This window comes from Metopolophium dirhodum, chromosome 1, assembly GCF_019925205.1.
Source record: "Metopolophium dirhodum isolate CAU chromosome 1, ASM1992520v1, whole genome shotgun sequence".
Lineage (NCBI taxonomy): Eukaryota > Metazoa > Arthropoda > Insecta > Hemiptera > Aphididae > Metopolophium > Metopolophium dirhodum.
The window spans coordinates 146,559,101-146,587,073 of NC_083560.1; the positions used below are offsets into that span (position 1 = coordinate 146,559,101).

The following is a 27,973-nucleotide window of genomic DNA, read 5'->3' on the forward strand; positions in this document are numbered from 1 at the left end:
CTTGTTAGAGATGTTGAAGGTCTGAAGGTTTTGAATGAAGTGAAGTTTATTGGGAAACGCACCAGTATATATACCCGTTCCCCAATGTATTCCGGTTTCTGATTGGCTGCCGACCCATGGTTAGGCAAGTCAACCTGTCCTCGTTCCGATGGTTGCCTGGTTGTCAAGATGTCGTTTTCCATCGACAAAAATGAATCTTTATCAACGGTCTCGTGTTTCCCTCCCTATAGTGATATGTGTTGGCCATGATAATGGCCGTTTTAGTATAGTGTATATTTGTTCCGTTACATAGACAAGCAAAAACGTTTAGCAAATTATCAAATTACTTTCAACACTGCATATGACCTAATTAAAAATGATGTCCGTGGTCTGCCATCCACTTGCCAAAGGAACGAATTTACCAACCAATATATTCAAAACTATGATTTTAATTATTATAATCATTTACAGAACGATGACACATCGTTTTTATATGAAATATTACAATTTCATTTTAACACATTGTCCGATATGATTTTACAAGATCTAATAATATAAAATATATAAATATGTTTAATAATTATTTATTTAAAAAATAAAAACTTTTTATTCAATAATAAACTTGCTTTTTTTTCTTAAATTACATGTTACCTTTAATCATAAAGAATAGTTTTAATGCGTTTTAGTTTCAAATTTTATGTTTTTAGTAAATAAGTAGATTAAATTTTGATAGTACAGAATTGATAGCAATGTTTCAATTAGAAATTTTTTTCTCAGACATACTATATAGTTTATAGGTTTATGTTTTCCAAGACCTTTGAGTATTGAACAAATAAAAACATACATGTATAATAATATTTTGTTTTATTAAATGAAACTCATTTTTCCGTATAATAATCAAACAACCGTCTTGCTTTTAATAGTTTGACGCTTTGGATCGGTTAGTAATTTATCAAATATAATTTGCATTGTCTCATTAAGACCAGTATGAAGTGTTTGATCTTTTGATTCGTCGGTCGTGTACAATCTAACAGTAGCTTCACTGAACTTCCATCTATTACAACAAATTATTTTATTTAAAAACAAAAGAAGTAAATAAAATCAGTAAAAAAAAAAACAGATTCAGCAATAGTTTTTAAATTTAAACCAATGTATTTACCTGTCCTTTACTGGCACATTCTCGATGTTAGTAACCTTATAATGACTTAGCACCCAAAGATCCTTTCCTTTTTCTTCAAAAGGCGTCTTTATTGTCACAACGCCATCTCCTTGTCTGAATGTTAGCGAATTAAATACTTCAACATCAAAATCTTCTGATCTCAAGCGTTCGCTGATATTATCTCTGTATGATGCATTCTATAAAAAAATAAATTATTTATGCTATCATTAGGAAAAAATATTATTTTTATTACCATTTTATTCTGCTTCTTTTTCATAGGTTTTTTAACACTTGTTTTTTCTGCAGAACGTTTTGATCCAGGTTTTGTTTTTGAAAAAGACGGTCTTATATCAATTGATTCGCTAAAATGTTCATTCTGTGAAACATAAAACATAGTATATTATTTTTTACTGCTTTTTTTCCATTATATATTTTTTCTATGTCCCAAGAATTATACCCAAAGCGTTGAGTAATGTTACGACGCACTTCCAATATACTATGTTATAATCAGTCATTTAATATTATTTTAAGAATTATAACCATAGCGTTGAGTGGTGTTACGACCGGCCTCCAATTTTCTATGGTTATAAGATATTTACTAAGTAGTTACTAACCTCTGAATCAGTTGAAGCAATTGTACGGTACGACATTTTATTTTTGGTAGTATTTCTGTTGAACTGAGCTTCTTGTCCTGGGATGAAATCTTGAAGACTGGTGAATATTAGAGAATTCCCTCTGTCTTTTATACACAGATTTTTACCACTACTTCAATAATTAAGTATACAAATGGTCATAGCCTTACATTATAGAAACCTGCTAAAACATGAACATACAGGTACAACAGCAAAATCACATTACATGAATTTAAATTGACGCTAACATAACCTATCCCAGCCAAATGTTTATGACATTCACCTTTTACCATAGTCAATACCCTCCTTGAATAAATTTCTACAATAACCTTAGATGGGTGCTGAAACATGTTCATATACAACAGCAAATTACATTACATGAATTTAAATTATTACAAATAGGATTTAAAATAAATTAGAATGTATACATTCATTCTCAAAAACCAATTACATTATATGAATTTTAATTGTTGCTAACATAACCTGTCCAGCCAAATGTTTTCACATTTACTAAATGTCAATGCTTGGAATGTATACATTCATTCTCAAAAAACCAATTATATTATATGAATCTAAATTGCTGCTAAGATAACCTGCTCAGTCAAATGTTTTCACATTTACTTAATGTCAATGCCATTATAATATTAAAACAGGATGTAAAATAAGTTGAAATGTTTAAATCCATCACAAAAAATTCTAATGAGAGAAGAGAGGGTTATTTTCGGGTATAAAACCCAGAATTTCTTAGCTTATCGTCATCAGTTCAAGCAACAGCAGTTCCAAGAGCAGCCAGCAGCAGAACAGTCTTCTTCGCCAAAACAACAGCCAGCCAGCAGTTTACCAAACATCTTCAACAGCCAGTCAAAAGATTGTCAAAACAACTCTAACAAATAGACCAGCCATCATACTTAGAAAAAGTACCTCAATTTCTACAAGCTATGTAAGTACTATTTTTTTTTTTATTGTTATTTATTAAATTTAACATCATACTTCTTTTTTTTAAAAAATAAAATAGAATAATAACAATTTATTGTTGTAATGATAATACAGTTTTATAATATTACTATGGGTATTGAGTGTTTAGACTTAAAGATTTTTTTTCATAGATTATTTAAAATAAAAACATTAAAATAGAAGTAGTTGAAAGACGGTTTCTCAACTCTCACTTTTAGTCACTACTATAATATAAGCTGTTTTCTTTTTTTTGTTAAGTTATGATCAAGTAACAATAATACGTTATAATTACACCATAGAGTAATAATACTAAAATGAATTACACCACGTCCACAGTATAGAAGATAACTGATGTACCATACTATCATAGATTTACATAGATAAGATAGAACATCGGGCTTATCATTCATCAATAATATTGATAATTATTACCTAAACTCAAAAATCTTTAATAGTCAATCTCTTTCATGATAATAACTATAGATACCGTTATCTAGTAGTTGTTGCACGATACCTTGTTTTTATCAATGTTAAAATACTATAGCTGATATAGCGCGAAAGATTTAGATCAGGTTAAAATTTTTTTTTTTAAATTTGTTATGAATAATTAGTAATAATATTATAAGTTTATATTTATGTATATAGGTATTCAATGTAATTTTCTTTTTTTATAGTTTATAATATAGTATTGTTTTTTTCATTTACGTTATTATTAAATTATTCGTTAATTTCTGCAAACTAAATATAATCATTGAAAACTATAATTTATACACGATCTACCATCATAGTTAATTTTTATTTTGATATAAATGCTTATATTATACTTGGTTTCATAAAATAATATAAGCATTTATATGTGAACTAACCTAATAAAGAAACATTTATATAAATAAATATATATATATATATAGGTCAGTCAGAGTGATTAATCATTACGCCAGAAAAATCGTAAGAGCTGATGAGGCCTGTGACAACGAACAAATATATGAATGTGTATACAAACTTTCGAAACTACCGATGACTATAGAACTTTTAGAAGCCACTGGAATTGGTCTAGTGGTCAACAAATTAAGAAGTAGAGGCGGAGTCGTAGGGAAATTAGCAGAAAGAGTAGTCCTTACTTGGAAATATGTTGTAAAAACAGAAATATTATTATTTTCCCAAGGAGAACCATAGCTTTTAAGTGTTAAACATGTTAGTAAATTATGATTAACACAATTTTTTCTTGTATAAAAGAGTTAAATATAAAATAAAATAATAAATTATTATTATTATTGTACATTATTTTATTTCTATTCAATTTTTCTAGAATAAAATAAAAAAAAAAAAAAACAAAAAAAAAAAATGGAGTCGTCACTGATCTGGGCAAAAATCAACTCCATATTACAACAACGTAACGAAAACACCCTCGGCATGGATGCAATCAAAGTCACTTTCAGAAAAAACTTGAGAGATATAAATATAAAGATTCTGAAAGCGAGATTGAAAACGACAAGAGCAATATTAGAAGAAGAAAAACAAATGATGATAAATGATTATAAAAATTCAAATTATACAGCGTTTCTTTGTGAAAAAAATATACAGAAAGGTCTTAGTGAGTTATATGAACAATTAGACAAATATTGATAATATTCAGTTTTTCAAAAAATAAAATTTGTTTTTACAAATAAATTATTTTGTTATTATTTATTATTTTATATTATAAAAATATATCGAATGATATTGTAATAAATTATAAAATATATCATTCCTGTGTATATAATATCTGTTGAAGGATAATAAATGTTTTATATCATCAATTCTGGATAAGTTTGATAATCGTTCAAATAAAACTAATGCAATAAAAATGTTAGGAAAAGTGGTTTAGATTTAAAAAAACGTATCAATTAACAGTTAGTTTTGAAATTCTATGTAATTTTCAGAATCATGAACTCAGAAATAAACGTAGTTAAAAGCAGAATTCTAGAAGTAGAACAGCAGGTGCGTGACAATAAACGCTATTGTATCGGGAAACGGAAAGCATTTCAAAAAGTATTTATAAAAATTAATGATTGTATTAAGAAAAAAACAGTTTTTAAAAATAAATTGATAAATGAACATAATAGTTTCGAAAAATATTCAAGTGAATGTAAAGCAGATCTTCAGTGCCGGTTAATAGAACTAAACAATCGGTTAAGAGAATTAGAATCTGAGTAATTTCTTATTATATTAACCAATTCTTTTTTTCTTTGTAATAATTTAGAATTAATACTTTTATTATATTTTGAAAACAATATTCCGAATTGCTTGCATAAGATTTAAAAAAAAGAAGTTGATGTTATAATAAATTTACAATCTTATGATTGCTTTTACCTATGTTTTTTTTATTTAATCTATTTTTCAGTTTCATAATGAAAAGAAAAACGGTTACAAAACACGAGCGGATGTCATCTTCTGATGAAGGTTTATTTGAAATCGAGAGATTTAAGAAATGTTCAAAAACATTTTTGATTAAGAATACTTTAAATTTTATAGACTACACGCTTTTTTTTAACTATGTTAGAGATAAATTTATTTTAAAGTTAAAAGAATCATGTTTACAATCATCTATAAAATTTAATTTACATGTGGATAGCGTATACGAAAGAATACTCACTCAAGAAGTTCGGGACATAGCTTTCAAAACTTCTAATACACTTGCATGTAATTCATCCGATTTCAATAAATTACTAAATGGAATGTTCAATAAATAATTATCTGAACAAGACCAGTTTTTAGCGAAAAGATCTGGGTGGTCCCTTAAAACTATAGATGTATTACAATTGAGAATTAATACAGTGAATCCTCTCAGAGGATGAACGTATCTAGATCTACCTGAATATATAAAAGATAAAAGAGCAATTATAAATGTAAAAAATAACGATGCTAAATGTTTTAAATATTCAATACTATCTAAGTTTGATAATCGATCGAATAAAACTTATTTGAATAAGAAATATTTTAAAATGTTAGAAACAAAAAGTATTTTAAATGTATTGATTTTCCAACACATGAAACTGTTCAGTTAATACTATATGAAATAAAATTGGCGAAATATTTTACTATAATCATTGATTCAACTATAGATATAAATAAGAATGATCAATTTTCTCTGAGCTTAAGGTTTGTTGACCAAGAAGGAAAGATAAGAGAGCATTTCATTTGTTTTGAAGAATTACTAGGTGCCTCTGCTAATAATTATTTTAATATTTTAAATAAATGTATTGAAAAGTATGATTTGGATTTTTCCAAGTGCCGTGGCCAGGCTTATGATGGAGCAAGTACAATGTCTGGTCAATTTAGTGGCTTACAATCAAGAGTAAAAGAGTTAAATCCTCTTGCATTGTATATCCATTGCTGCGCTCATAATTTAAATTTGGTTTTAATTGATTCCATTAGATCTTCCGTTGTTGCAGTTTCATTTTTTGGCACATTAGAAACTTTATATACATTTCTTACCAGCAGTTTACCTAGACTTCATATTTTAAAAGAGGAACAAGCAAAGCAAGTAGAAGGTGTAATTTTATCATTAAAAAAATTATCTGATACAAGATGGGCTAGTCATAAGCGAGCAGTAGATTCAGTGTATAATAGTTTACCTGCTATTGTCAAAACACTAAAACAAATAAGCAAAGGCAAAATATCCAACACAAAATCAAAAACAGTTTCAGAGGCACAAGGTTTGCTTTTTCATATTATGAAACTTAAATTTAGTTTTATGTTACTTATGTGGAAAAATATATTAGGAAAAGCTTATATATTATCTAATTATTTACAAAATACATCAATTGATTTAACAACTGCCTTTAATATGATCACATCTTGTTCTGAAAATATTAAATCGATGAGAACAACTGAACATTTTTTAGAAACTCAAAAAAATTCAATTGCGTTGTGTGAAAAATTTGATGGTGCCACAAAGTTTGATGAACAACGAAACAAAAAAACGAAAAAAATTTTCGATGAAATTGGTATAGAGGATGATTTAAATAAATCAGCTGATCAAAGTTTTAAAATTAATACTTACTTTGTAATTTTAGATTCATTTATAAATGTTTTAAATCACAGGTTTGAAGATTTTTCAAATATTGTTCAGCAATTTGAATGTCTTGATCCAAGGAAGTATTTTTTTGAAAATCAATTATTCAACTTAAAAAACTCTCTGAAACTTACAAAATTGATATTGATCAAGATGATCTCATCTTAGAATATGAATCATTTACCTCTGTTTACTATCATTTAAATAAAGACTGTGAAGATATTTCTACAAATGATGTTTTGAAATTTATGATAACTAACTATATGATATCATCGTACCCAAATTTATCTACTTTATATAAAATTTTTTATACACTGCCTGTGAGTAGTGCTACGGCTGAAAGAAGTTTCAGTCGTCTCAAATTAATTAAGACGTTTCTTCGCTCTACTATTGCTGAAGAAAAATTGTCAAATCTTGCAATACTTAGTATTGAAAAATGTACAGCTGAAAAAATTAATTTCAATAGAGTCATTGAAACTTTTGCAGAGATGAAAAAAAGAAGGAAACTATTATAATTTTAATAATGAAATAAACACACATACAGTACCGATAAATGAATTTTTTTGTTTTATTACCCAGTACACAAGTATAGATTTTTAATCTAGTTTTAATAAGTGGCCCCTTGAAATGTCCTGACCTACAGTCTCCAAACTCTGGATCCGCCCCTGGATACCAATTGTTATTTATGCGAACTTCGAATGTATTTCAACTCCTAAAAAACCTGATGAATTCATTCAGAGTTGTAAAAAAAAAAAAACATATATTACAAATTCACATGAAATTATGAGTTATGGGTTTTATGTAAAAGTCGACTATGATATTATACCAAAAGAGTTAGTAAAACAGTTGAAGATTCCTAGAAAGGTGGTTATTTATAGAGGTGAAAATGCAGCAAAAACATTTATGGAAAATATGATTGATATCGGAAATAATATCAAAACAATTTACGAAACTGCTACACCAATGGGTAAATTAACTGAAAAAGAAGAAAAACATTTTCAAAGAATTAAAAGATGTGAAAAATGTTCAAAACATTTAAAAAAAAAAATTTAATTAAAGTTCGTGATCACTGTCATTTTACTGGTAAATATAGACAATGTCTTTGTCTCGAATGTGATTTTCAGATAACGGTAGCGGTGTCGTATGCTATCTACAAATATTTATCTACACTCTACAAAGTACAAAGTTAGATCCCACGGGTTTTTAACTATTGGTGGAAGTGGTCGCCTACGTCTAGGAGATCGTCAACCTAGAGAAGAAATTGTAGAATCAGGATCTAGCAGTTCTGATACTGATACTGAAATAACTAATCGAAATTACGGTGTACGCGTACAGGGGCCGTGGGTGTTTGGAATGTGTTGTAGACGTGATAATATAGTAGAACGTCGATTGTTTATTGTTCAAAAAAGAGACCGCGCCACTTTGCTTCCAATTATTAAAAGAGAAATTGAGCCAGGGACGACTTTTCAGATGAATGGAAAGCTTACAGCTGTTTAAACGATCATGGCTATATCCACAATACCGTAAATCATAAAATTAATTTCATTGATCCACAAACAGGAGCTGAAACTCAAACTATGGAATGTTATTGGCGACATATATAAAGGTGAAATATGGTATAAAATCGCATGGTGCCACTAATTTGCTGGAAAGGCAGCTTAAAGAAGAATGGTGGCGCTCCATAAACACAACAAATACGTTCGAAACATTTTTTATTGATATGAAAAATACTTGTCAACTTTAATTAAGAACATTCATTGACAATCTTCATATACGTAAATAGCAATGTGTAGATAACATTCAGTGCGTAGATAGCATACGACACCGCTACCCAGATAACTAATCCATCATTCATTCCAATTTTCTTTCATAATTTATCGTACGATAGTCATTTCATAATTCGAGAACTCGGTTGCGATGATCAAAATATTCACGTTATTCCTAATTCATCAGAAAAATATATATCCTTCAGCAAGGAAATCGCACCTAAATTTAGTATAAAATTTGTTGATACATTCCGTTTTATGAGCGAGTCATTATGTAAACTTGCGGAAAATTTATCTGAAGAAAAGTCGAGATTTAGAGAAACTCTTAAAATATTTTCTGTGGAAGCACTAGATTTAGTTACACGAAAAGGAGTCTTCCCTTATGAATATGTCGATAATTGGAGTAAATTAGATGATACATTTCTGCCATCAAAGCTAGAATTTTATAACTCTTTAACAGACGAGAAAATTAGTGATGAAGATTATATACATGCTAAAAATGTATGGCATAAATTTGATATAAAGACTTTAGGTGAATATAGCGATCTTTATTTTTAAATAAAACTGATGTTAGCATACTAGCCGATGTGTTCGAAAATTTTAGAGACTTATGTTTATCTACGCTCGAACTAGATCCTGCTCATTATATGACTGCTCCCGGGTTTGCTTTTGACTGTATGCTGAAGTATACCAAGGTCAAATTATCAAGGTTAAAGGAGTATAACATGTTGCTTTTTTTCGAAAAATCAATTAGGGGCGGGATATGCCAATCAACTAAAAGATATGTTAAGGCAAACATACCAAATATCGAAGGATTGGACTATAATGCAAATGAACCGATCACATGGATTACATATCTCGATTGTGTGGATTTGTATGGGAAGTCTATGTTAACAGAATTACCTTTTAAAGATTTTGAATGGGTTGACGATCTCAACATAGATGTAACTAAAATTGCTGATGATTCAGAAGTCGGATATATATTAGAAGTTGATATTGAGTATCCTAAACATCTACATAAATATCATAATGATTTCCCGTTTTTACCGTTTAACGAATGTCCACCAAATTCGAAAGTTGAGAAATTGTTAACTACTTATCACCGAAAAAAAACTATATTGTACATTACAAAAATTTAAAACAAGCAATTTCTCACGGTCTTAAAGTAGTAAAAATTCATCGAGCTATCCGTTTTTCTCAAAGTAAATGGATGGCATCATACATAAAATTATGTACATCTATGAGAGTACAAGCTAAAAACGAGTTTGAGAAGGATTTCTGGAAGTTGCTAATTAATAGCGTTTTTGGTAAATGTATGGAGAATGTTCGAGCAAGAACTTCTATAAAACTGGTTTCTTCAGAACAAAAAGCAAGGAAATTAATGGCGAAAACTAGTTTTAAAGACAGAACTATATTTTCTAAGAATCTCATGGCCATTCATCAGCATAAGGAAACAATTAAATTACTAAAATTAGTTCTTTATATTCGGATACTGATTCCCTGATGTATGCTATCCAAACAAAAATTTTTTTTGACGATTTAAAAAATAGTTTATTACCATATTTTGACACATCTAATTATCCTAAAGACCATTGTTGCTTTAGTGAAATTAATAAAAATCAACCAGGGTTCTTTAAAGATGAAATGAAAGGAATTATAATTAAAGAATTCGTTTCATTAAGGCCGAAATTATATGCTTATAAAACTATAGATGGCGCTGAGAAAAAAAAAGCAAAAGGCGTAAAGAAATATATAATTAAAAATCACATGCAATTTAACATTTATATGAATATACTAAACGCTTTTATAAACCATAAAACTCTCAAGGATGAACAAACTCTTAGAAAAATGAATTTTATCCAATCAAATAAACATGTTGTTCATTCGAAAACAATGAGCAAACTTGTTCTAAGTGCAAACGATGATAAACGTTATATAATGGATGACGGGATAAATACTTTAGCTTATGGTCACCATAAACTTAATGACTCAGTTTAAAAGCGTTATCTAGCGGAACAAAATACAGCAGTATTATTATTGATTAATTTACCACTTGATGACGCTTTTTGTTTTTATCGATTGTAGATATATATATATATAGTTTTCAAAATAGACTAATGAGGATCAGGAGATCATGTGAAATAATTAATTCGACTTAGTAAAAAAAACTGATATTTTATTTTATTAAAAAATAAATAAATAAATAAATAAATATTATACATAAAAAAAAAACATTATTTTAAAATATCTGATGATGTTATCCATGAATTTTGACTTGAATCAAAACCTAACCATTTAACAAACATTTTATTCCCAACTTTTTTTATAATACGTTCAATGAGAAAGGTGTTTGGAAAATCAGTTAATTTAATTTCCTGTTCATAAAAACCACCTAAAATTATACTGCCTGTTTCATCCTTTAATTAATAAGTTACTGGATTTGTCTGTAAAACTTTTGAAACTGTAAATATTTCCGTTGTCCAATTTGGTGTATATCCTTTAGTAAATATATGTTTATACTTAGATATTCGTACTTTATCGTTAACTTTAAATTTTGGTTTATACAATGTTTCAGAATTTATATATGTGTTAAATTTAATTCTGTTTGTATCCATTCGAGCTTCACTAGGTGTACATTTGATTGTTCTGTGTTTTGTGTTATTATAGTTATGTATAATTTTTGATATTGTATTGTACCAATGCCATGTGCCTGTTGCAGTAAAATGTCTATATATATTATTTTTAAGAGTTCGAATCACACGTTCCGCGATTGAACATTTGATAACACTGTATGAACTGTAATGTTTAATTTTATATTTTTTCATTAAATCTTGGAATTGGACATTGTAAAATTCTGTACCATTATCTGTCTGTAAAAATTTTGGTTTAGCTTTTTTCAATATATTAAACATTCCTTTTGTACATTCTTTACCTGATTTATTTTTCAGCGGTTCCACAAATACATATTTGCTATATGTGTCTATAACAATTAATATGAATTTAAAACCATAATTTTTTTTAGAATGAGATTGCATATCCATTAAATCAGCTTGCCAGAGGTCGTCAATAAACCGTGTTACCACACTACGTCTAGGAAATATTTTTCTCGCTGGTCGATGTAGCTCATTAGCTATACTCTCTAAGGTTGACATTATACTATAATATTTCTCTCACGCAGTTCTTCTAAAATAGATATAATTTCATTATTGACACCAGTATTACCAACACTTTGTGATGATGTCAGAAGATTTAATCTAGTTACTAGCTCATTCGGATCGTCATAATAAACTAATTGTGTTTGAGGTAATACATCTTTATATAAACCTCTGCCTGTCTTAGGATCAGGTGATGAAGTAAAATTAATCATATCTGTAGACATGTGATCTGCAGGTGAAAAACTGCTTGCTGATTGATTAAAATCAAATGGTTCATTTTCTTGTGTTATTTTTCTACGTTTAGCGTTAAATAACCCAAAAGGAGTAGAAGGTAAAGTATTGTTAAATGATTTTAAGCTAATTCGAGGAGTTGTATTCTCATTAATTTTAGCTATCTCTTCGTTAAACTGTTTTTCCTCCATTTTCATTCGATCATACAACGGTTTTACAACAGTCATCCATTTATGGTACCTCGAGGTTCTAGGTTTTCCATCTGCTTTTAAATGGACTCCAGAAGTTTTCAAAATATTGTAATAAGATTCTATATCTTCTATAGTTGTTTTTTTTGGTTCCTTCTCACATAATAAAGACCATAGTCCTGGTGTAAATTTATAATATTTATTAAGCAGCAATAATTTACCGTGACTAAAAGTTGCAGAGTGTTTTCCTATTTTATACGAATCACTATCTTTATCATAATGCAAACCATAGGATTTATCATAACGTGTTGATTTAGGACGGTTATTTAAAAAATTTTCAAATGGTGAATTTAATTCGTTATCATCATCATCTTCACTAGTACATGAGGTTTCTGATTTATTTTCTAGCTCAGTTGACTGTGTGTTCCATATTTCATTTTGTTTTGTATGTGTACTCAATGGTTCAATTATTGCTTAAATGCTTCACGGAAATAGTTTTCAGAATCTATAACACCGCGTTTCATTTCCATTATTTTTCGTTTAATATTTTTTTTTGATGCTATTAAATTTTCCAATAAGACTTTTTCTTTGTTCATTGTAAATAATAAATGTAATATACCTGTATCGTGTGACTACCGATAACACTATGCAGATAATAACTGTGTGACAGCATATTTATATATGAGTATAAGCATATAAAATTATTTTATTTTAATGAACGTATGAAAACCACATCTATACCTTCTTTCATTCATTTCCCGAGTTTTATCGATGACCATAAACCCAAAATCACTACGATTCCAACATAAATGAGAAATTTTACGAAATTCTGAGAAATCAATATCTGTAGATGAATGATCGTTGAATATATGTCGTAAATTTGTATCATCTTGTTTCAGTATTATTAAGAAGTTTGCGTTATCTCTTACTAGCTGTTTGGTCATTTTAGAATATGTCTGTGCTAAATAAAATACAGAGCTAGCACCCGAATGTCTACCCATGCTAAAGTATTCTCTAATTACGGACTGTGGGCCACATATCACATCGTCAAAAATGATGATGGAATTTTTCTTGGTTAAGTTTGGTTTTATAACCTTATCAGCGCTCGTAAATATGAAGAAATCAGCACCCTTTATATCATCTATTATTTTTTTCAATAAAACATATTTTTCCTGATTAGAGGTTTTTGAGTATAAATAAATATTTTCAAATCTTAACCCGTTTGCATGTGTGATCAGATTATACATTATATTTGTTTTTCCTGAACCACTGGGGCCAACTAGTATAGCACGTATAGTATCGGGTAATAACGAACCATGTCTTGATGGTTTTTTTACTACCTGAACATCTACATTTATAACATCTAATTTATCTTTCTGCTCAATCAAATTCATATTATTTTCATATAAATACTCTAGATTTTTTAAATTTATAGCCAGTTATAGATGGCGTGATCAACTCGCAAGTGTAAGTCAGACAAGACTGGAAAAGGATTTGTAAACACTCTTATAAATACAAAATTAACAAAGAGACTAGATCGTGGTGATAAAGGAATAAACCCATTGGATGCTGCTTGTCGTGATCACGATATTGTGTATGCAACGAGTAAAAATTTAGACGATAGACATAAAGCTGATAAAGTGCTAGAAAATCGTGCTTGGGAGAGATTTTCATCAAAAGATACACCTAGAAAAGAGAAATTAGTTGCGTACGCAGTAACAAACGCAATGAAAGCTAAAAGAAAAATAGGTATGGGTTGTAAACGGAAACGTGCTATAAAAACAAATGGTATACTAGCAGCGAAAAAAAAAAGAATCTCAAAGAAAAAGAATGGTGGTAAAAGGCTGATTTTAGCACCGAGACAGTCAGGAGGTGTAATTCCCTTAATACCTATATTTGCAGGATTGTCGGCACTTGGTAGTTTGATGTCTGGAGGTGCTAGTGTGTATAATGCTGTTCAAAATTCAAAAAGAAAAAAAGGCAGTGGTTTGAAATCAAACAAAAATAGGTTAAGAAAAAAAAACTGATGATCACGCTACCTAACAGACCGCTTTCGTCTCAAGAGATTATAAAATATGTCGGAAAGTTGAAAATCAATCATTTCCGTGGAGTCTTTTCACGTGATAACTTACCTAAAAAACCGCATACGATTGAATGTGGTGTATTAAACTTGGATATATCTTCAGGCGACGGAAGTCATTGGGTAGCGTTTTATAAAAATAAGGACAAAGTTGTTTATTTCGATAGCTTTGGTGATTTACCACCACCAATTGAATTACAACAATATTTTCATGAGTTTAAAATAGTATACAACTATTCTAACTATCAAGATTTCAATACATTTAACTGCGGTCATTTATGTCTTGAATTTTTACAATGTATGAATCTGTTACATTAAGTTTGACTGGAAATACAACTATATTATCAACGAATTATTTTCCGTCCCTAAATGTTTACGAGGATTCAGAAATAGCTTTGTTATGTTTACAAACACGTAATTTATTTCCAAACATAAATTCTACTAGTAACCGGATGGAGATAGAGGTAATTCCTTCAACAAGTAATAGATTTATTCTAAAAACGTTTATCTTTATTTTGGAAGAAGGGTGTTATGAAATTGAAGATATTAACAACAAAATTAAAAAAAAGTTATTTCACTTTAATAATGAATTTAGAACACAGCTAACATTCAACGTATCTATTGATCCTGTTGATTTTAGAACATACTTTAAATGCAATGTAATACTAATGTTGGATATTCCAAACAGTATAGCATCTGTTTTTGGGTTTGAAAAGAGAACCTATAAACCAATGTATGAAGCACATCGATCGGGAAAAGCTGCTAATTTAAACACAATTAACTCTATAAAAGTAATGTGTAATATAGCACATGGATCATTCAACAACCAAATTCTAAGTCATTCAATATATGAGTTTTTCCTTAGTGGGAGAACTGGATCGAAAGTAGTTCAGTCACCACCAAATTTGATATATTACAGATTAAACAAAACAGACATTAATTCAATAACTGTGCAGCTAGTTGATCAAAACAATAATCCGATCGACAACTTTAATGAGACATTGTCAGTTGTTCTGCATATTAAACGTTACGAGTCTCATTATTAAATTTGTATCTCAGATATCAGGATGTACGAGTCAGTTACTTTAAGTTTAACCGGGAACACAACCATATTATCTACAAATTATTTTCCGTCTATAAACCTTTACGAAGACTCAGAAATTGCTTTGTTATGTTTACAGACATTTAATTTATTCCCGAATATTAACAAAGATAATAATTAGGGCTAGGATAGTATAGGATTTTGCATTTTGTTTTAGGATTTACAGGACATAGCTTTTCAAGCACAAAATGTGATTTGGTCATATACGAGACCAAATTTATAGTTTTTATTTTGCTTTTTTTTGCATTTTTTGTACTTTTAATGATTTAGGGTCATTTTTTAGCATTTTTAGGTCATTTTTTCAATTTTACGGGCATTTTTTATACTTTTTTGAAATCTAGGTAATATTTTTATACATTTTCATTTACACTAGATGTTCTCGATAATAGTTTTGAATTTGTAACAGAAATAATATCTTATTCAATATTTCAATTATAGAGATAGTATAGAGAATAATCTTCGATACCTCGAGTTATCTTAATCGTTAAATTAAATGACAGTGATGTGGAGAGTACAGTGTGTAGTAGTGTGTTAATACTCGTTATCGATAATTAAACCACTTATATATTACAACAATAAACTTCGATACCACGAGTTATCTTAATCGTACAATTAGATGACAGTGGTGTGGAGTGTACCTACGTATGGTTTTGTTAAATACCTATTTAGTTAGTGTCTTTACTTTTGGGATTGCGTATCGTGCTTGTAACGAAATATGCCGAAACAAAAATCATCGCAATCGAGTCGTATGCGGCTTTATATTTCGGAATTTGGCGCCGACGTCTTTTCTACCGATGGTTTGGTGTTATTTTGTAAAGTCTGTGAAGTTAAAGTTGCAGCAGATAAAAAATATACAATTCAGCAACATATTACACGCGATAAACATTTACGTGGTATTCAAAAACGAAACGAGCAAACGACTTCTTTAACACAACCAATGTATTCTGAGTACGGAAATTCTAATTTTAATCTAGATTTTTGCAGGGCATTTTTAAGTGCAAATATACCGTTACATAAATTATCTCATCCGATTTTACGAAATTTTCTTGAAAACTATACAAATAAAACAATTCCGGACTCGTCTACATTAAGATAAAATTACGTAAATAAATGTTACGAAGAAACTATGAATAAAATAAAAATATATGCCTCGGGGAAAAAAATTTGGATTTCAATAGATGAAACTTCGGATGCAGCTGGTCGATATGTTGCTAATGCAATAATTGGAACGTTGGAAATTGATCATCCAGGTAAAACTTTTCTTTTAAATTCCGAATGCCTGGAAAAAGCTAATCATGGAACAATTGCTAGATTTTTCGATAAATCTCTTTTACTTTTATGGCCTGATGGAGTAAAACGTGAAAATGTACTTTTATTTGTAACTGATGCAGCTCCATACATGGTGAAAGCGGCCAGATCTTTAAAGCTATTGTATGCAAATATGGAACATGTTACGTGTTTGGCTCATGCTCTTCATAGAGTATCGGAAGAAATTAGAAAATATTTCCCTTTAGTAGACGAATTCATATCAAATATGAAGAAAGTATTTTTAAAAGCTCCATCTCGTACTCTTATTTTTAAAACTTTTGCACCCAATATACCTTTACCACCTAACCCTGTGATAACTAGGTGGGGAACATGGATAAACGCATTTCTATATTACTGTGAACACTTAAGTTCAATCAAAAATGTTATGAGAGAATTGAGTAGAGAAGAAGCCACTGCCATAGCTAAAGTCCAAGATTTGATCGACAATCAAACTCTAAAATGTAATTTAATTTACATAAAAACTAATTTTAGCTCATTGCCCGAGTCTATCAACCGTTTAGAAACTTCGGATTTGTCACTAAAAGACTCTATAAAAATAGTGGTCGATTTCCGACAGACAATTCAACAATCTAAAAACGAAATTGGCATAGCTATACAAAACAAATTAAAAATGGTGTTGGAGAAAAATACTGGATTTGAAACGTTAAGTAAAATATCAAAAATAATTGATGGAAATGAATCAGACACGGCTCATTTCCCTGATGAGTTCAATATCGATCACGTACATGAAATTTGCTCCGATTACTTCTGTGGATGTGGAAAGAAGTTTTTCATGCTACAAAACATTGCTAGCAGATAATCGGCGGTCATTTGTATTCGAAAATTTGAAGGAGCTACTGATTGTCCAATGCCACAATACAATTTAAACGTAATTTTCAGAATAAAAAAAATATACGTATATATTTTTTATTTTATAGTATTTTTGTTGTTTTTTTCAGAAAATTTTAAGCTGGCCGTTGCATGATAAGTCCAAACTTCAAACTTTATTAATAATTTCAAGAAAATCCTAAATTAACATTTTTTATAATATTATAATTTAAATAATTTTTTACCGAAATATTAATTAATAATTATAATGCATTTTATAACATTTTAAAATCATTTTTTATCTTTTGGGCATTTTTTAAGGTCATTTTTAGGTTATTTTAAGGTCATTTTTTTAGGTCATTTTTAGGTTATTTTAATGTCATTTTTTTAGGTTTTTTGGGTCATTAAAATCCTAGCCCTAATAATAATAAATTTGCTATACAAGTAGTTGACTATAATAATAATAATAATGATCGTATGTGGTGTTATATTAAACTGGAAGAGGGATGTTATGAAATTAAAGATATTAAGCATCGAGTTATGGAACAAATAAATATTTATAATGAAAAATTCAAAACTAATTTAACATTTGACATTTCAGTTGATCCTAACGGTTTTAGATCATATATAAAATGTAATGGAATACTACACTTTGAAATTTTACATAGCATAGCACCTGTATTGGGTTTTGAAAGACGAGAATATAAGCCAGAATATGAAACTCATAGATCAGAAAAAGCTGTGAATTTAAACACAATTAATTCTATAAAAGTAATGTGCAATATAGCTCAAGGATCATTCAACAACCATCTTCAAAGTCATTCGATTTATGAGTTTTTCCCTAGTGAAACGACAGGATCGAAAGTAGTACAGTCACCATCAAATTTAATATATTACAAATTGAATAAAACAAATATTGATACGATAACCGTTCAGTTAGTTGATCAAGATCATAATCTGATTGACAATTGTGTTACACATTAAACGTTGCGGGTCTTGAGATGGGATTAAAATTCAATATAAGCCCACTACATCGGATCAGTACAACTAGTCATAAGACTAAAGTGCTACCAGTAACATCAAATAAAATAAAAAAATTGACAGTGAAGAATAAAAAAATTTTGCAAGCTCTGGGCTATCAATTAAAGCAAAATGCCTGAAAGTGATATTTTGGATATAACTTCACAGTACGAAACGGATTCTAAGATTACAAAAATTGAATATCATTGTTGGGACTCGGTTAACTACCAGAGCGCGCCGGTTATTCCGATTTTAAAATGATCCGGTTCCGTGACACGCATGCGCAGCCCAGTGCCGGCCAACGGCCGGTTTTTCGTCGTCAATTCGTTTTATCACGGACTCTACACGTCATGCGCTACAGGAAGAAGGCGTCCGTAGTGCCGTTGTTTTTTTGTTTTTAAATCGTCACGTGTTTTACGAGTATTGTCGCCATTGCGCGGTATGACATATTAGTCAAGTTTATATTGTCTATCGTTGTATGTAGTTGACGTACCACATACGAGAGTCGTCTTTTTTCTCCTCAATAAGTGCGATCGCTGGTTCGTTGTGCCGTATCGTCGCGTTCGTTGTGCTGTAGCGTCGCGTTTGATGTGCCGCCTTATAGGTTCTTACACGCTCGAATAAACGACATTCGCGTTGTAAGAACTTTCGATCGTATTCTCGCTCTCACATTCTACATGCTCGAACAGTAAAATTGGTGTTCGCATTATAGAAAGGGGTGAGTGATCGCAAGTTATCCTCATTAATTTCAATTCACGTGTGCGATGTTAGTCGCACTGGGTCAGTAGTGTCGCCGTCGTAGATCGTCACGTTCCCCAGTCTTCCGGTGCAGATACATCGACCCCGACCAGTACAGGACAGCAACCGACCGGTACCCAGGTCAGACGTATCATACCTTATTATTGTAATAGTTTGATAACCCAATATCACGTTCCGTGATTAATTATTATTATTTTATGTTGTTATGCGATGTGATAGGACTAACATAGCATTAAGTCTACGTTGTATTTTATTAATTATTATTCAAAGGGAGAGAAATAAATTATACAGTCCACTATCATTATATCCTTATTTATCTTATACTAAATTAGATAGCACCCAGCCTAATATAGTCGAGTTTTCACCCGAGTTCAAGTGAACCGGAATTCGCGACAAACATTTGGTCCTTCGGGCCGGATAGCTATCAATAAATTACTGTTAGAGTGTTAGTGTATTATTTTTGTAGGATATTATTATTTGTTTATCCTATTAGCATCCTTGTTATTTTTATTTGGTCTTGTTAGGTTGTTTTGCGTTGTTAGGTGGTTAGGTACTACATCATTTACAATGACGAGAAAAAATCAACAACAAATTAACAATGAACAAAAAAGGGTCGAGTTAACGCGCGCGCGTGCAGCACGAGACGTCGCGTTACGGTCAATTAATAAAATATTGAGCATTGCTAATGATGCCGTAATTAATTCCGAAAATCGTCCTACGTTAGAAGCTCGAATTATGTCGTTAGATCAACTTGTCATTACTTTCAATAATGAACAAAAACATATTCTGTCAGTATTTGCTGAGACCGACGAAGTAGACGAGTTTATACGAGTAGATGAGGATGTCACCGAAACAATGCAATCAATGTGTGATCAAATTAATGTGATAGTAGCAAAGTTAAAACCGAATAATTCGATAGCCACGCTGCGCAATAATAATAGGCAGACTTCTGTACAATCACTTGTCTTACCGAGAATAGAGATTCCTAAATTTGATGGAAATATCATTGAATGGTGTTCCTTCCGTGATATGTTTACTTCTTTGGTGCACGTCAACGAACATTACACGGACATTGAGCGTTTCCATTATCTGTTGTGCTATTTATTAGGTCCAGCGTTAACAATAGTAAAAGCAGTCCCACTTACAGCCGACAATTATTCTATTGCTTGGAACGCACTCAAAGATCGGTACGACAATAAACGCTTATTAGTTACTGCGCACATTGAAAAATTATTTGCATTTGCGCCGTTAACAAAGGAATCTCCGGCTTCACTTTCATTGTTCGTCAACACTTTTCGGGAAAATGTATCAGCTATACAAGCTCTTGGAGTTAGTGACTTTGCTGGTTTTTTACTATTCTACATCGGTTCACGGGTTATTGATCCCATGACACGACGATTATTTGAAGCTACTGTCGCTAAAAATCAAATACCTGACTTGAACTCATTATTAGATTTCGTATCACAACGATGTAACGTTTTGGAAAACGTTGGCAGTAGTTCTGGCATTAGTTATGTAGAAAACAATGAAAGGACCGTAGGGAAGACAACGACTAAGAAGATCCAGGGCAAGAAGTCCGAGAAGACATCGTTAGCCGCGGTCACCCCGGCCAAGACAAAAAAGTGTTTGTTTTGTGGACATCTTCATGCAATTTACAAGTGTTTTGGATTCCGAAAACAACCAGTTAGCAGTCGCCGTGATTTTGTCAATAAAAATCAATTATGTTTTGTTTGTTTGAACAGTGGACACATGAGCAATGCGTGTCCTACGTCTTTTACGTGCCGTATATGTTCGAGTAAACATAGTACATTACTACACTTGACAGACGATATTACAAAATCGAATACCGATAAGACAAATGACAACTCCGAACGAGCCACTACAAGTTGTAATGCAACACAGTTTTCGGGAGTTACACATACTGAAACCACTGTTTTGTTAGGAACTGTCGTAGTCAGGGTTCGTGACAATACAGGAGTTTTACAAGCAGTCAGGGCAGTGTTAGACAGTGGATCACAGGTGTCCGCAATGACAGTGGATTGTGTCAATCGGTTAGGTTTGACTCGAAGGAAGTGTCCTGTTGAGGTCATCGGACTTTCCCAACAACCGGTTACTACTGTCAAAGGCCAAACTAATTTTAATTTTGTTCCTGTACAAGCCGACGCTCCCGAATTTAAGGGAACCAACGTCATTGTCTTACCTCGAATTATGTCAACGATGCCTAACAGGGTTTTGCCAGCTGAGGTACGAGATCGTTATCGTCATCTTGTCTTTGCCGACCCTCAATTTGATCACCCTGCGCCAGTAGATATGTTGATTGGAGGAGACTTATATCCGTCCGTCATTCAATCTAGAGCTGACGTTATACACACCGAAGGCTTACCATCAGCGATGAATACACAATTAGGTTGGGTCATAATTGGTGCGTTACAGGATAACACACATACTCCGCTTACGTCTCTGTCAATTAGTACAACCCCTCCGATCGAAGAATTGATGCAGCGTTTTTGGACAGTAGAGGAACCCACAGAGTCAACAATGCCAACTACACAAGACAAGCAATGTGAAGACTGGTTTGTTAAAACCACGAAACGAGACGCCACCGGTCGATTTTATGTTGGTTTACCGTTTCGAACAATAGTATGTTTCCCGGATACAGCTGACATCGGATGTCAAGATGAGAAATCGGTCGTTTTAGGGTCATCCAGAACTTCTGCTCTGAACCGATTGTATAATTTAGAACGTCGCCTTGAAAAGAATCCGGAATTATATACTGCCTACCGGGCCTTCATGGATGATTACAGATCGTTAGGACATATGAAGTTAGCGACCGAGCCAGGCAAATATTTTATACCTCACCATCCTGTAGTTAAACGGTGTAATGAGGAACTGAAGATTCGTGTGGTGTTTGATGCCTCAGCTAAGTCTTCATCCGGAGTCTCATTAAATGACTGCTTGGTGACTGGACCAAAGCTTCAGACAGAAATCGGTGATGTTTTGTTGCGCAGTCGACTACACAAATTTGTCTTTACAGCCGACATCACTAAAATGTACCGTCAAATATGTCTACATGAACCAGATAGAGTTTATCAACATATACTATGGCGCAATTCGCCTAGTGACGAGGTACAGGAGTATGAGTTGTGTACGGTCACATATGGCGTAAGTTCGGCTCCGTTTTTAGCGATTCGATGCCTACAACAGCTCAATATGGATGATGGACCTGAATTTCCACTCGTCCACGATGTCCTGTTAACTGATACATACGTGGATGATATTTTCGTTGGCGCTGACACTTTAGAGGACGTTTTAGCAGCAAAAATCCAAATCATCGACTTGTTAAATCGAGGTGGATTTAGCCTGAAAAAATGGGCTAGCAATTGTCCCGAGATTTTGAACACTATCGACATTGAAGACCGGGCTATGACACCATGGATAGAGCCAACTAGGGAACAGGCCGTCAAAGTTTTAGGAGTACATTGGGACCCTGTACTTGACACATTCGGCTATCATTCGACGATAAGTCAAGTTACTCCTACAAAACGGTCAGTATTATCAACTGTTGCTCGCTTTTATGATCCAATCGGCGCGTTGGGTCCGATGGTTTTCTGGGCCAAGTGTTTAATGCAGAGGCTATGGATGAAAAAATTAGATTGGGATGCACCACTTTCATCAGCTTTGACATCGTTGTGGCAAGGTTTCATCGATAAGCTGCCGGACTTAGCATGCTTGTCGTTACCACGACACATTGCAGTAGTCAACAGTCAAGATATACAATTACTAGGATTCGCTGACGCGTCTCAGGTTGGATATGCGGCAACAGTGTATTTGCGTGTGGTAGACCAGAGTGATAATGTCCGATTGTATTTCCTGGCATGTAAAACAAAGGTTGCACCACTGAAGTCATCATCAATGGATATGTCATTAACCATACCACGGCTAGAGCTCTGTGCCGCACTCTTGTTGTCACGTCTCTTGTCTCTACGTTTGAAAGTTTTACAGGGCAGAATCAAGATCACACGTGTCCGGGCATGGACAGATTCAACTATTGTTTTATCGTGGCTCACAGCTGAACAAAGGCTATTTAAAATCTTTGTCACAAACCGAGTATCGAAAATACGCAATCTCGTACCCCAGTGCGAATGGGCTCACGTCGGTACTGCAGATAATCCAGCCGACCCTGCATCGCGAGGACTGCTTCCAGATGCCTTGGTAGCATGTTCATCATTTCTAAATGGACCGGAATTTCTCCAGTATCCGGAAGAGCAATGGCCGGTTGCCATCACATCGATTGTAGATCCTGCAGAGCTCCCTGATTTTAAACGCCCATCGAAAAATGTGCTGTTAGCTCAACAGGTTGATGATAGTTTGATTCAGCGGTTTTCTGTGTTGCGCAAGATGCAACGGGTGCTAGCATATTGTCTTCGATTTGTCGACAAGGCTCGACAACGTCCAGTCGTGAGTGGACCAATCATTTGGAAGGAGTACGAAAATGTTTTGACAAAGGTAGCGAGGTACACTCAAAGGTTATATTACGCAGAGTTGCACCACCAACTAGGAACTTCAAATTCCGTCATCACCCCGAGTTCCCTCGCTCAACTTGCACCTTTTGTCGATGCTCACGGTGTGATTAGAGTAGGCGGCCGTCTACAGCATTCGGACTTGAACATAGACGCCAAACACCCTATCTTGTTACCAAAGTCGTCTCACCTTGCTTACATCATTATTCAACACTACCATCAGAACACTTTACATGGTGGATCGCGTCTAGTGGCCTCACTAATTCAGCGACGTTTTTGGATCGTTTCCAGTCGAGCTGCGATACGGCAAGTTATATTTAAATGTACAGTGTGTGTCAGATACAAGGCTGCCGCTCCCCAACCAGTGATGGCAGATTTACCCTCAGCAAGAGTCCAACAATGTCGACCATTTACAAATGTCGGGATGGACTACGGAGGTCCATTCACGGTTAAAGAAAGTCAACGCCGTAATTCAAGGACTTATAAGGCGTATCTTGCGTTATTTATTTGTCTATCCACCAAGGCTGTCCACCTGGAGGTGGTAACGGATTTGTCAACGGAAGCCTTTATGGCTGCGCTGGATCGATTTGTAGCCCGTAGAGGAATTCCTGCACAGATCCACTCGGATTGTGGTACAAATTACATTGGAGCAGCAAGGCAGCTTAAGACATTATTTAAAGACGCAGCACTCCAAGAAGCTCTGCATGCACGAGTTCCGTGTCAGTGGCGATTTAACCCGCCTGCAGCTCCGCACTTTGGCGGTATTTGGGAAGCTGCTATCAAAAGTACAAAGTAACACCTAAAAAAGGTTGTAGGTAATCAGGTGCATACCTTAGAGGAACTGACGACATTGATTACACGGATCGAGGGTGTACTCAATTCTCGACCCTTGGTTGTCATGTCAAGCGATCCGAACGATTTGTCTGTGCTAACACCGGGACATTTTTTGATCGGACAACCGATCTTGGCAATTCCTGAACACGACATCAGTGACATTCCGCAGAATCGCCTCAAACGCTGGCAGTTAATTAAACAAGCCCTTCAATCATTTTGGAAACGGTGGAATCGGGAGTATTTGCACACGCTGCAGAGTAGACAGAAATGGTTCCATCAAAATCCCAGTCTCGGTGTCGGAGATATCGTCGTCATAAATTCACCTTCTCGACCTCCTTTGATGTGGCAAATTGGTCGGGTCATCGAGGTCCACCCTGGTGCTGACCAAGTGGTCCGTGTAGCCACTGTCAAGACAGCGGAAGGGATACTGAAACGTCCAGTGGTAAAGTTGGTTAAACTACCCACCGACAACGCTTAACTTACCTTCTTCCATTTGTTCCATCTTCCACCATCCCGAACATAAAATTTTCTTGCTGTGTATAATTATTTATGTATATATGCATTATTTTGTATTTGAATTGTCATAGGTTTATTTTTGTTTCTGTTTATTACTTAATAGTTGTACAATGATATGGTCTGACCGAGAAGTATCGGTTTTGAAAGTACCCTTTCAACGCGGGGGAGGATGTTGGGACTCGGTTAACTACCAGAGCGCGCCGGTTATTCCGATTTTAAAATGATCCGGTTCCGTGACACGCATGCGCAGCCCAGTGCCGGCCAACGGCCGGTTTTTCGTCGTCAATTCGTTTTATCACGGACTCTACACGTCATGCGCTACAGGAAGAAGGCGTCCGTAGTGCCGTTGTTTTTTTGTTTTTAAATCGTCACGTGTTTTACGAGTATTGTCGCCATTGCGCGGTATGACATATTAGTCAAGTTTATATTGTCTATCGTTGTATGTAGTTGACGTACCACATACGAGAGTCGTCTTTTTTCTCCTCAATAAGTGCGATCGCTGGTTCGTTGTGCCGTATCGTCGCGTTCGTTGTGCTGTAGCGTCGCGTTTGATGTGCCGCCTTATAGGTTCTTACACGCTCGAATAAACGACATTCGCGTTGTAAGAACTTTCGATCGTATTCTCGCTCTCACATTCTACATGCTCGAACAGTAAAATTGGTGTTCGCATTATAGAAAGGGGTGAGTGATCGCAAGTTATCCTCATTAATTTCAATTCACGTGTGCGATGTTAGTCGCACTGGGTCAGTAGTGTCGCCGTCGTAGATCGTCACGTTCCCCAGTCTTCCGGTGCAGATACATCGACCCCGACCAGTACAGGACAGCAACCGACCGGTACCCAGGTCAGACGTATCATACCTTATTATTGTAATAGTTTGATAACCCAATATCACGTTCCGTGATTAATTATTATTATTTTATGTTGTTATGCGATGTGATAGGACTAACATAGCATTAAGTCTACGTTGTATTTTATTAATTATTATTCAAAGGGAGAGAAATAAATTATACAGTCCACTATCATTATATCCTTATTTATCTTATACTAAATTAGATAGCACCCAGCCTAATATAGTCGAGTTTTCACCCGAGTTCAAGTGAACCGGAATTCGCGACAAACAATCATTCATACACACCGTATACAGCATCATTTAATAATAATGACGAAATACGTATATCAATCCATCAAACAGATGTTTATCCATATCTACATGAAAGCTTTATTTTTTTGGAAGGAAAAATTACTGATGCCACCAAAGTGAAACTATCTAATAACGGTTACTCTTACCTCTTCGAGCAAATACGATTGGAAATCAATGGGATAGAAGTAGATAGTACACGTGTTCTTGGAATCACTAGCTCGTTGAAAGGTTACTTATCTGGTACACCAGACAACTACAATTGTTATGAAAATTCTGGATGGAATTTTAAAAATGCAACGCAATCGGAAAATGATAAAGGTGAATTTAGTGCTTGCATTACATTGAAATATTGGTTAGGTTTGTTTGAAGATTATAAAAGAATATTAGTGAATTCTAGATTGGAATTAATATTAACTCGAAGTCATAGCGATTTAAATGCTTTAAGTTTAAAAACTGGTGTAACTGCTTCTGAAGGTAAAGTCGTTTTAAATAAAATAGCCTGGATGGTTCCACATATAACTGTTGACGATGAAGAAAGGTTAAAATGATTGAAACTTATAGAAAAAGAAAAAGTTTGTTTATTCCTTTTAGATCTTTTGAAACTTTTGAATATCCTGAACTCGGAACCGCTAAAAAAGTTGTATGGAATTTGAAAACTGCTTCGAAATTAGAAAAACCACGATTTATCATAATTGGATTGCAAAAAGGACGCAAAAATATGTTATCGAAAGATTGTAGTATATTTGACCATTGTAATTTAACAAACGTTAAAGTATTTCTGAACTCGATAGCTTATCCATACAATGCTCTAGCACGCCTAAGTCCACGTTTTATAAATATGCCCAGAAATGCTTATGAAATTTCAGACCTTCAGACAAGATTTCATTTGAAAGCCAAATTTCCGCGATGTATTGGAGCCATTGATTGTACACATGTTATAATATCATCGCCAGGTGGCGATAATGCAGATAATTACAGAAACAGGAAAAACTTTTTGTGCAAACCATTTCAGACGATCAATTAATGATACGAGATATAGTTGCACGTTGGCCTGGGTCGTCACACGATTCAACTATATTTTTCAATTCTTCTATCTATAGACGTCTAGAAGCAAACGAATTTGGAAATGGTCTAATTTTTGGTGATGGTGGTTATGCAGTGAAACATTTCTTATTAACACCTTTATTAAATCCAATCACAAGAGCAGAAAATTTATATCAAGAGTCCCAAATTCGAACGAGAAATGTTGTTGAACGATCCTATGGAGTTTGGAAAAGGAGATTTCCGGTATTATCATTAGGGATCCGTTTGGATTTAAGCAAAGTAGAAGCAATTATTGTAGCAACTGCTGTTGCTATTGCATAATATTGCTATTCTACAAAAAGAAAAAATACCACTTACTACAAATGATATTCAAGAACAAATCAATATAGTAAATTCTGTTAACAATTATGTGACTAACGATAATATTAGAAACAATGCAAATGATAGAACAAGAATGAACTTAATTAATAGACACTTTGGTGAAATGTGTTAAGTGATCTAAAACTATATTCTATTGTAAAAATTAGTTTTAAATGTATTTATATTATATTACAATATTTGTTTAATATTTAAATATTCAAAATATTCAGACTATTTTTTTTATTTTTTTTTTAACAATCTGACTGTTTTCAACATTTAACATTCTTAAATTAAGTAAATAGTAAATAGTCAAAAGTTTTAATAATTTATTATTTATTT

The 27,973-nt window shown here is 32.9% G+C and overlaps 2 protein-coding genes and 1 pseudogene across 2 annotated transcripts; 2 read left to right on the plus strand and 1 right to left on the minus strand.

Moving 5' to 3' along the window:
• Window positions 1-826: 826 nt before the first annotated feature.
• LOC132936792 (uncharacterized) lies at window positions 827-2,010 on the minus strand. Its single transcript, XM_061003554.1, has 4 exons — window positions 1,753-2,010; window positions 1,392-1,514; window positions 1,139-1,335; window positions 827-1,033 (listed from the first exon to the last, which is right to left on the minus strand). Exons 1-4 carry the CDS (start codon window positions 1,786-1,788, stop codon window positions 877-879), a joined length of 513 nt encoding a protein of 170 aa, XP_060859537.1. The 5' UTR covers window positions 1,789-2,010; the 3' UTR covers window positions 827-876.
• Window positions 2,011-19,953: 17,943 nt separating this feature from the next.
• Window positions 19,954-24,534, plus strand: LOC132933223 (uncharacterized). The gene has a single exon (XM_060999537.1). The coding sequence runs from the start codon at window positions 19,954-19,956 to the stop codon at window positions 24,532-24,534; it is 4,581 nt and encodes a 1,526-aa protein (XP_060855520.1).
• A 2,534-nt stretch (window positions 24,535-27,068) lies between these two features.
• On the plus strand, window positions 27,069-27,767 carry LOC132933225 (putative nuclease HARBI1; annotated as a pseudogene).
• The last annotated feature ends 206 nt before the right edge of the window (window positions 27,768-27,973 follow it).

Coding starts and splice junctions, on each gene's coding strand:
- LOC132936792 (XM_061003554.1), bottom strand. CDS start 1,788: ATGTCGTACCGTACAATTGCTTCAACTGATTCAGAG. Junction 1,336..1,391: donor AAAAGAAGCAGAATAAAATG/GTAATAAAAATA, acceptor ATTTTTTTATAG/AATGCATCATACAGAGATAA. Junction 1,034..1,138: donor AATGTGCCAGTAAAGGACAG/GTAAATACATTG, acceptor TTGTTGTAATAG/ATGGAAGTTCAGTGAAGCTA.
- LOC132933223 (XM_060999537.1), top strand. CDS start 19,954: ATGTCGTTAGATCAACTTGTCATTACTTTCAATAATGAACAAAAACAT.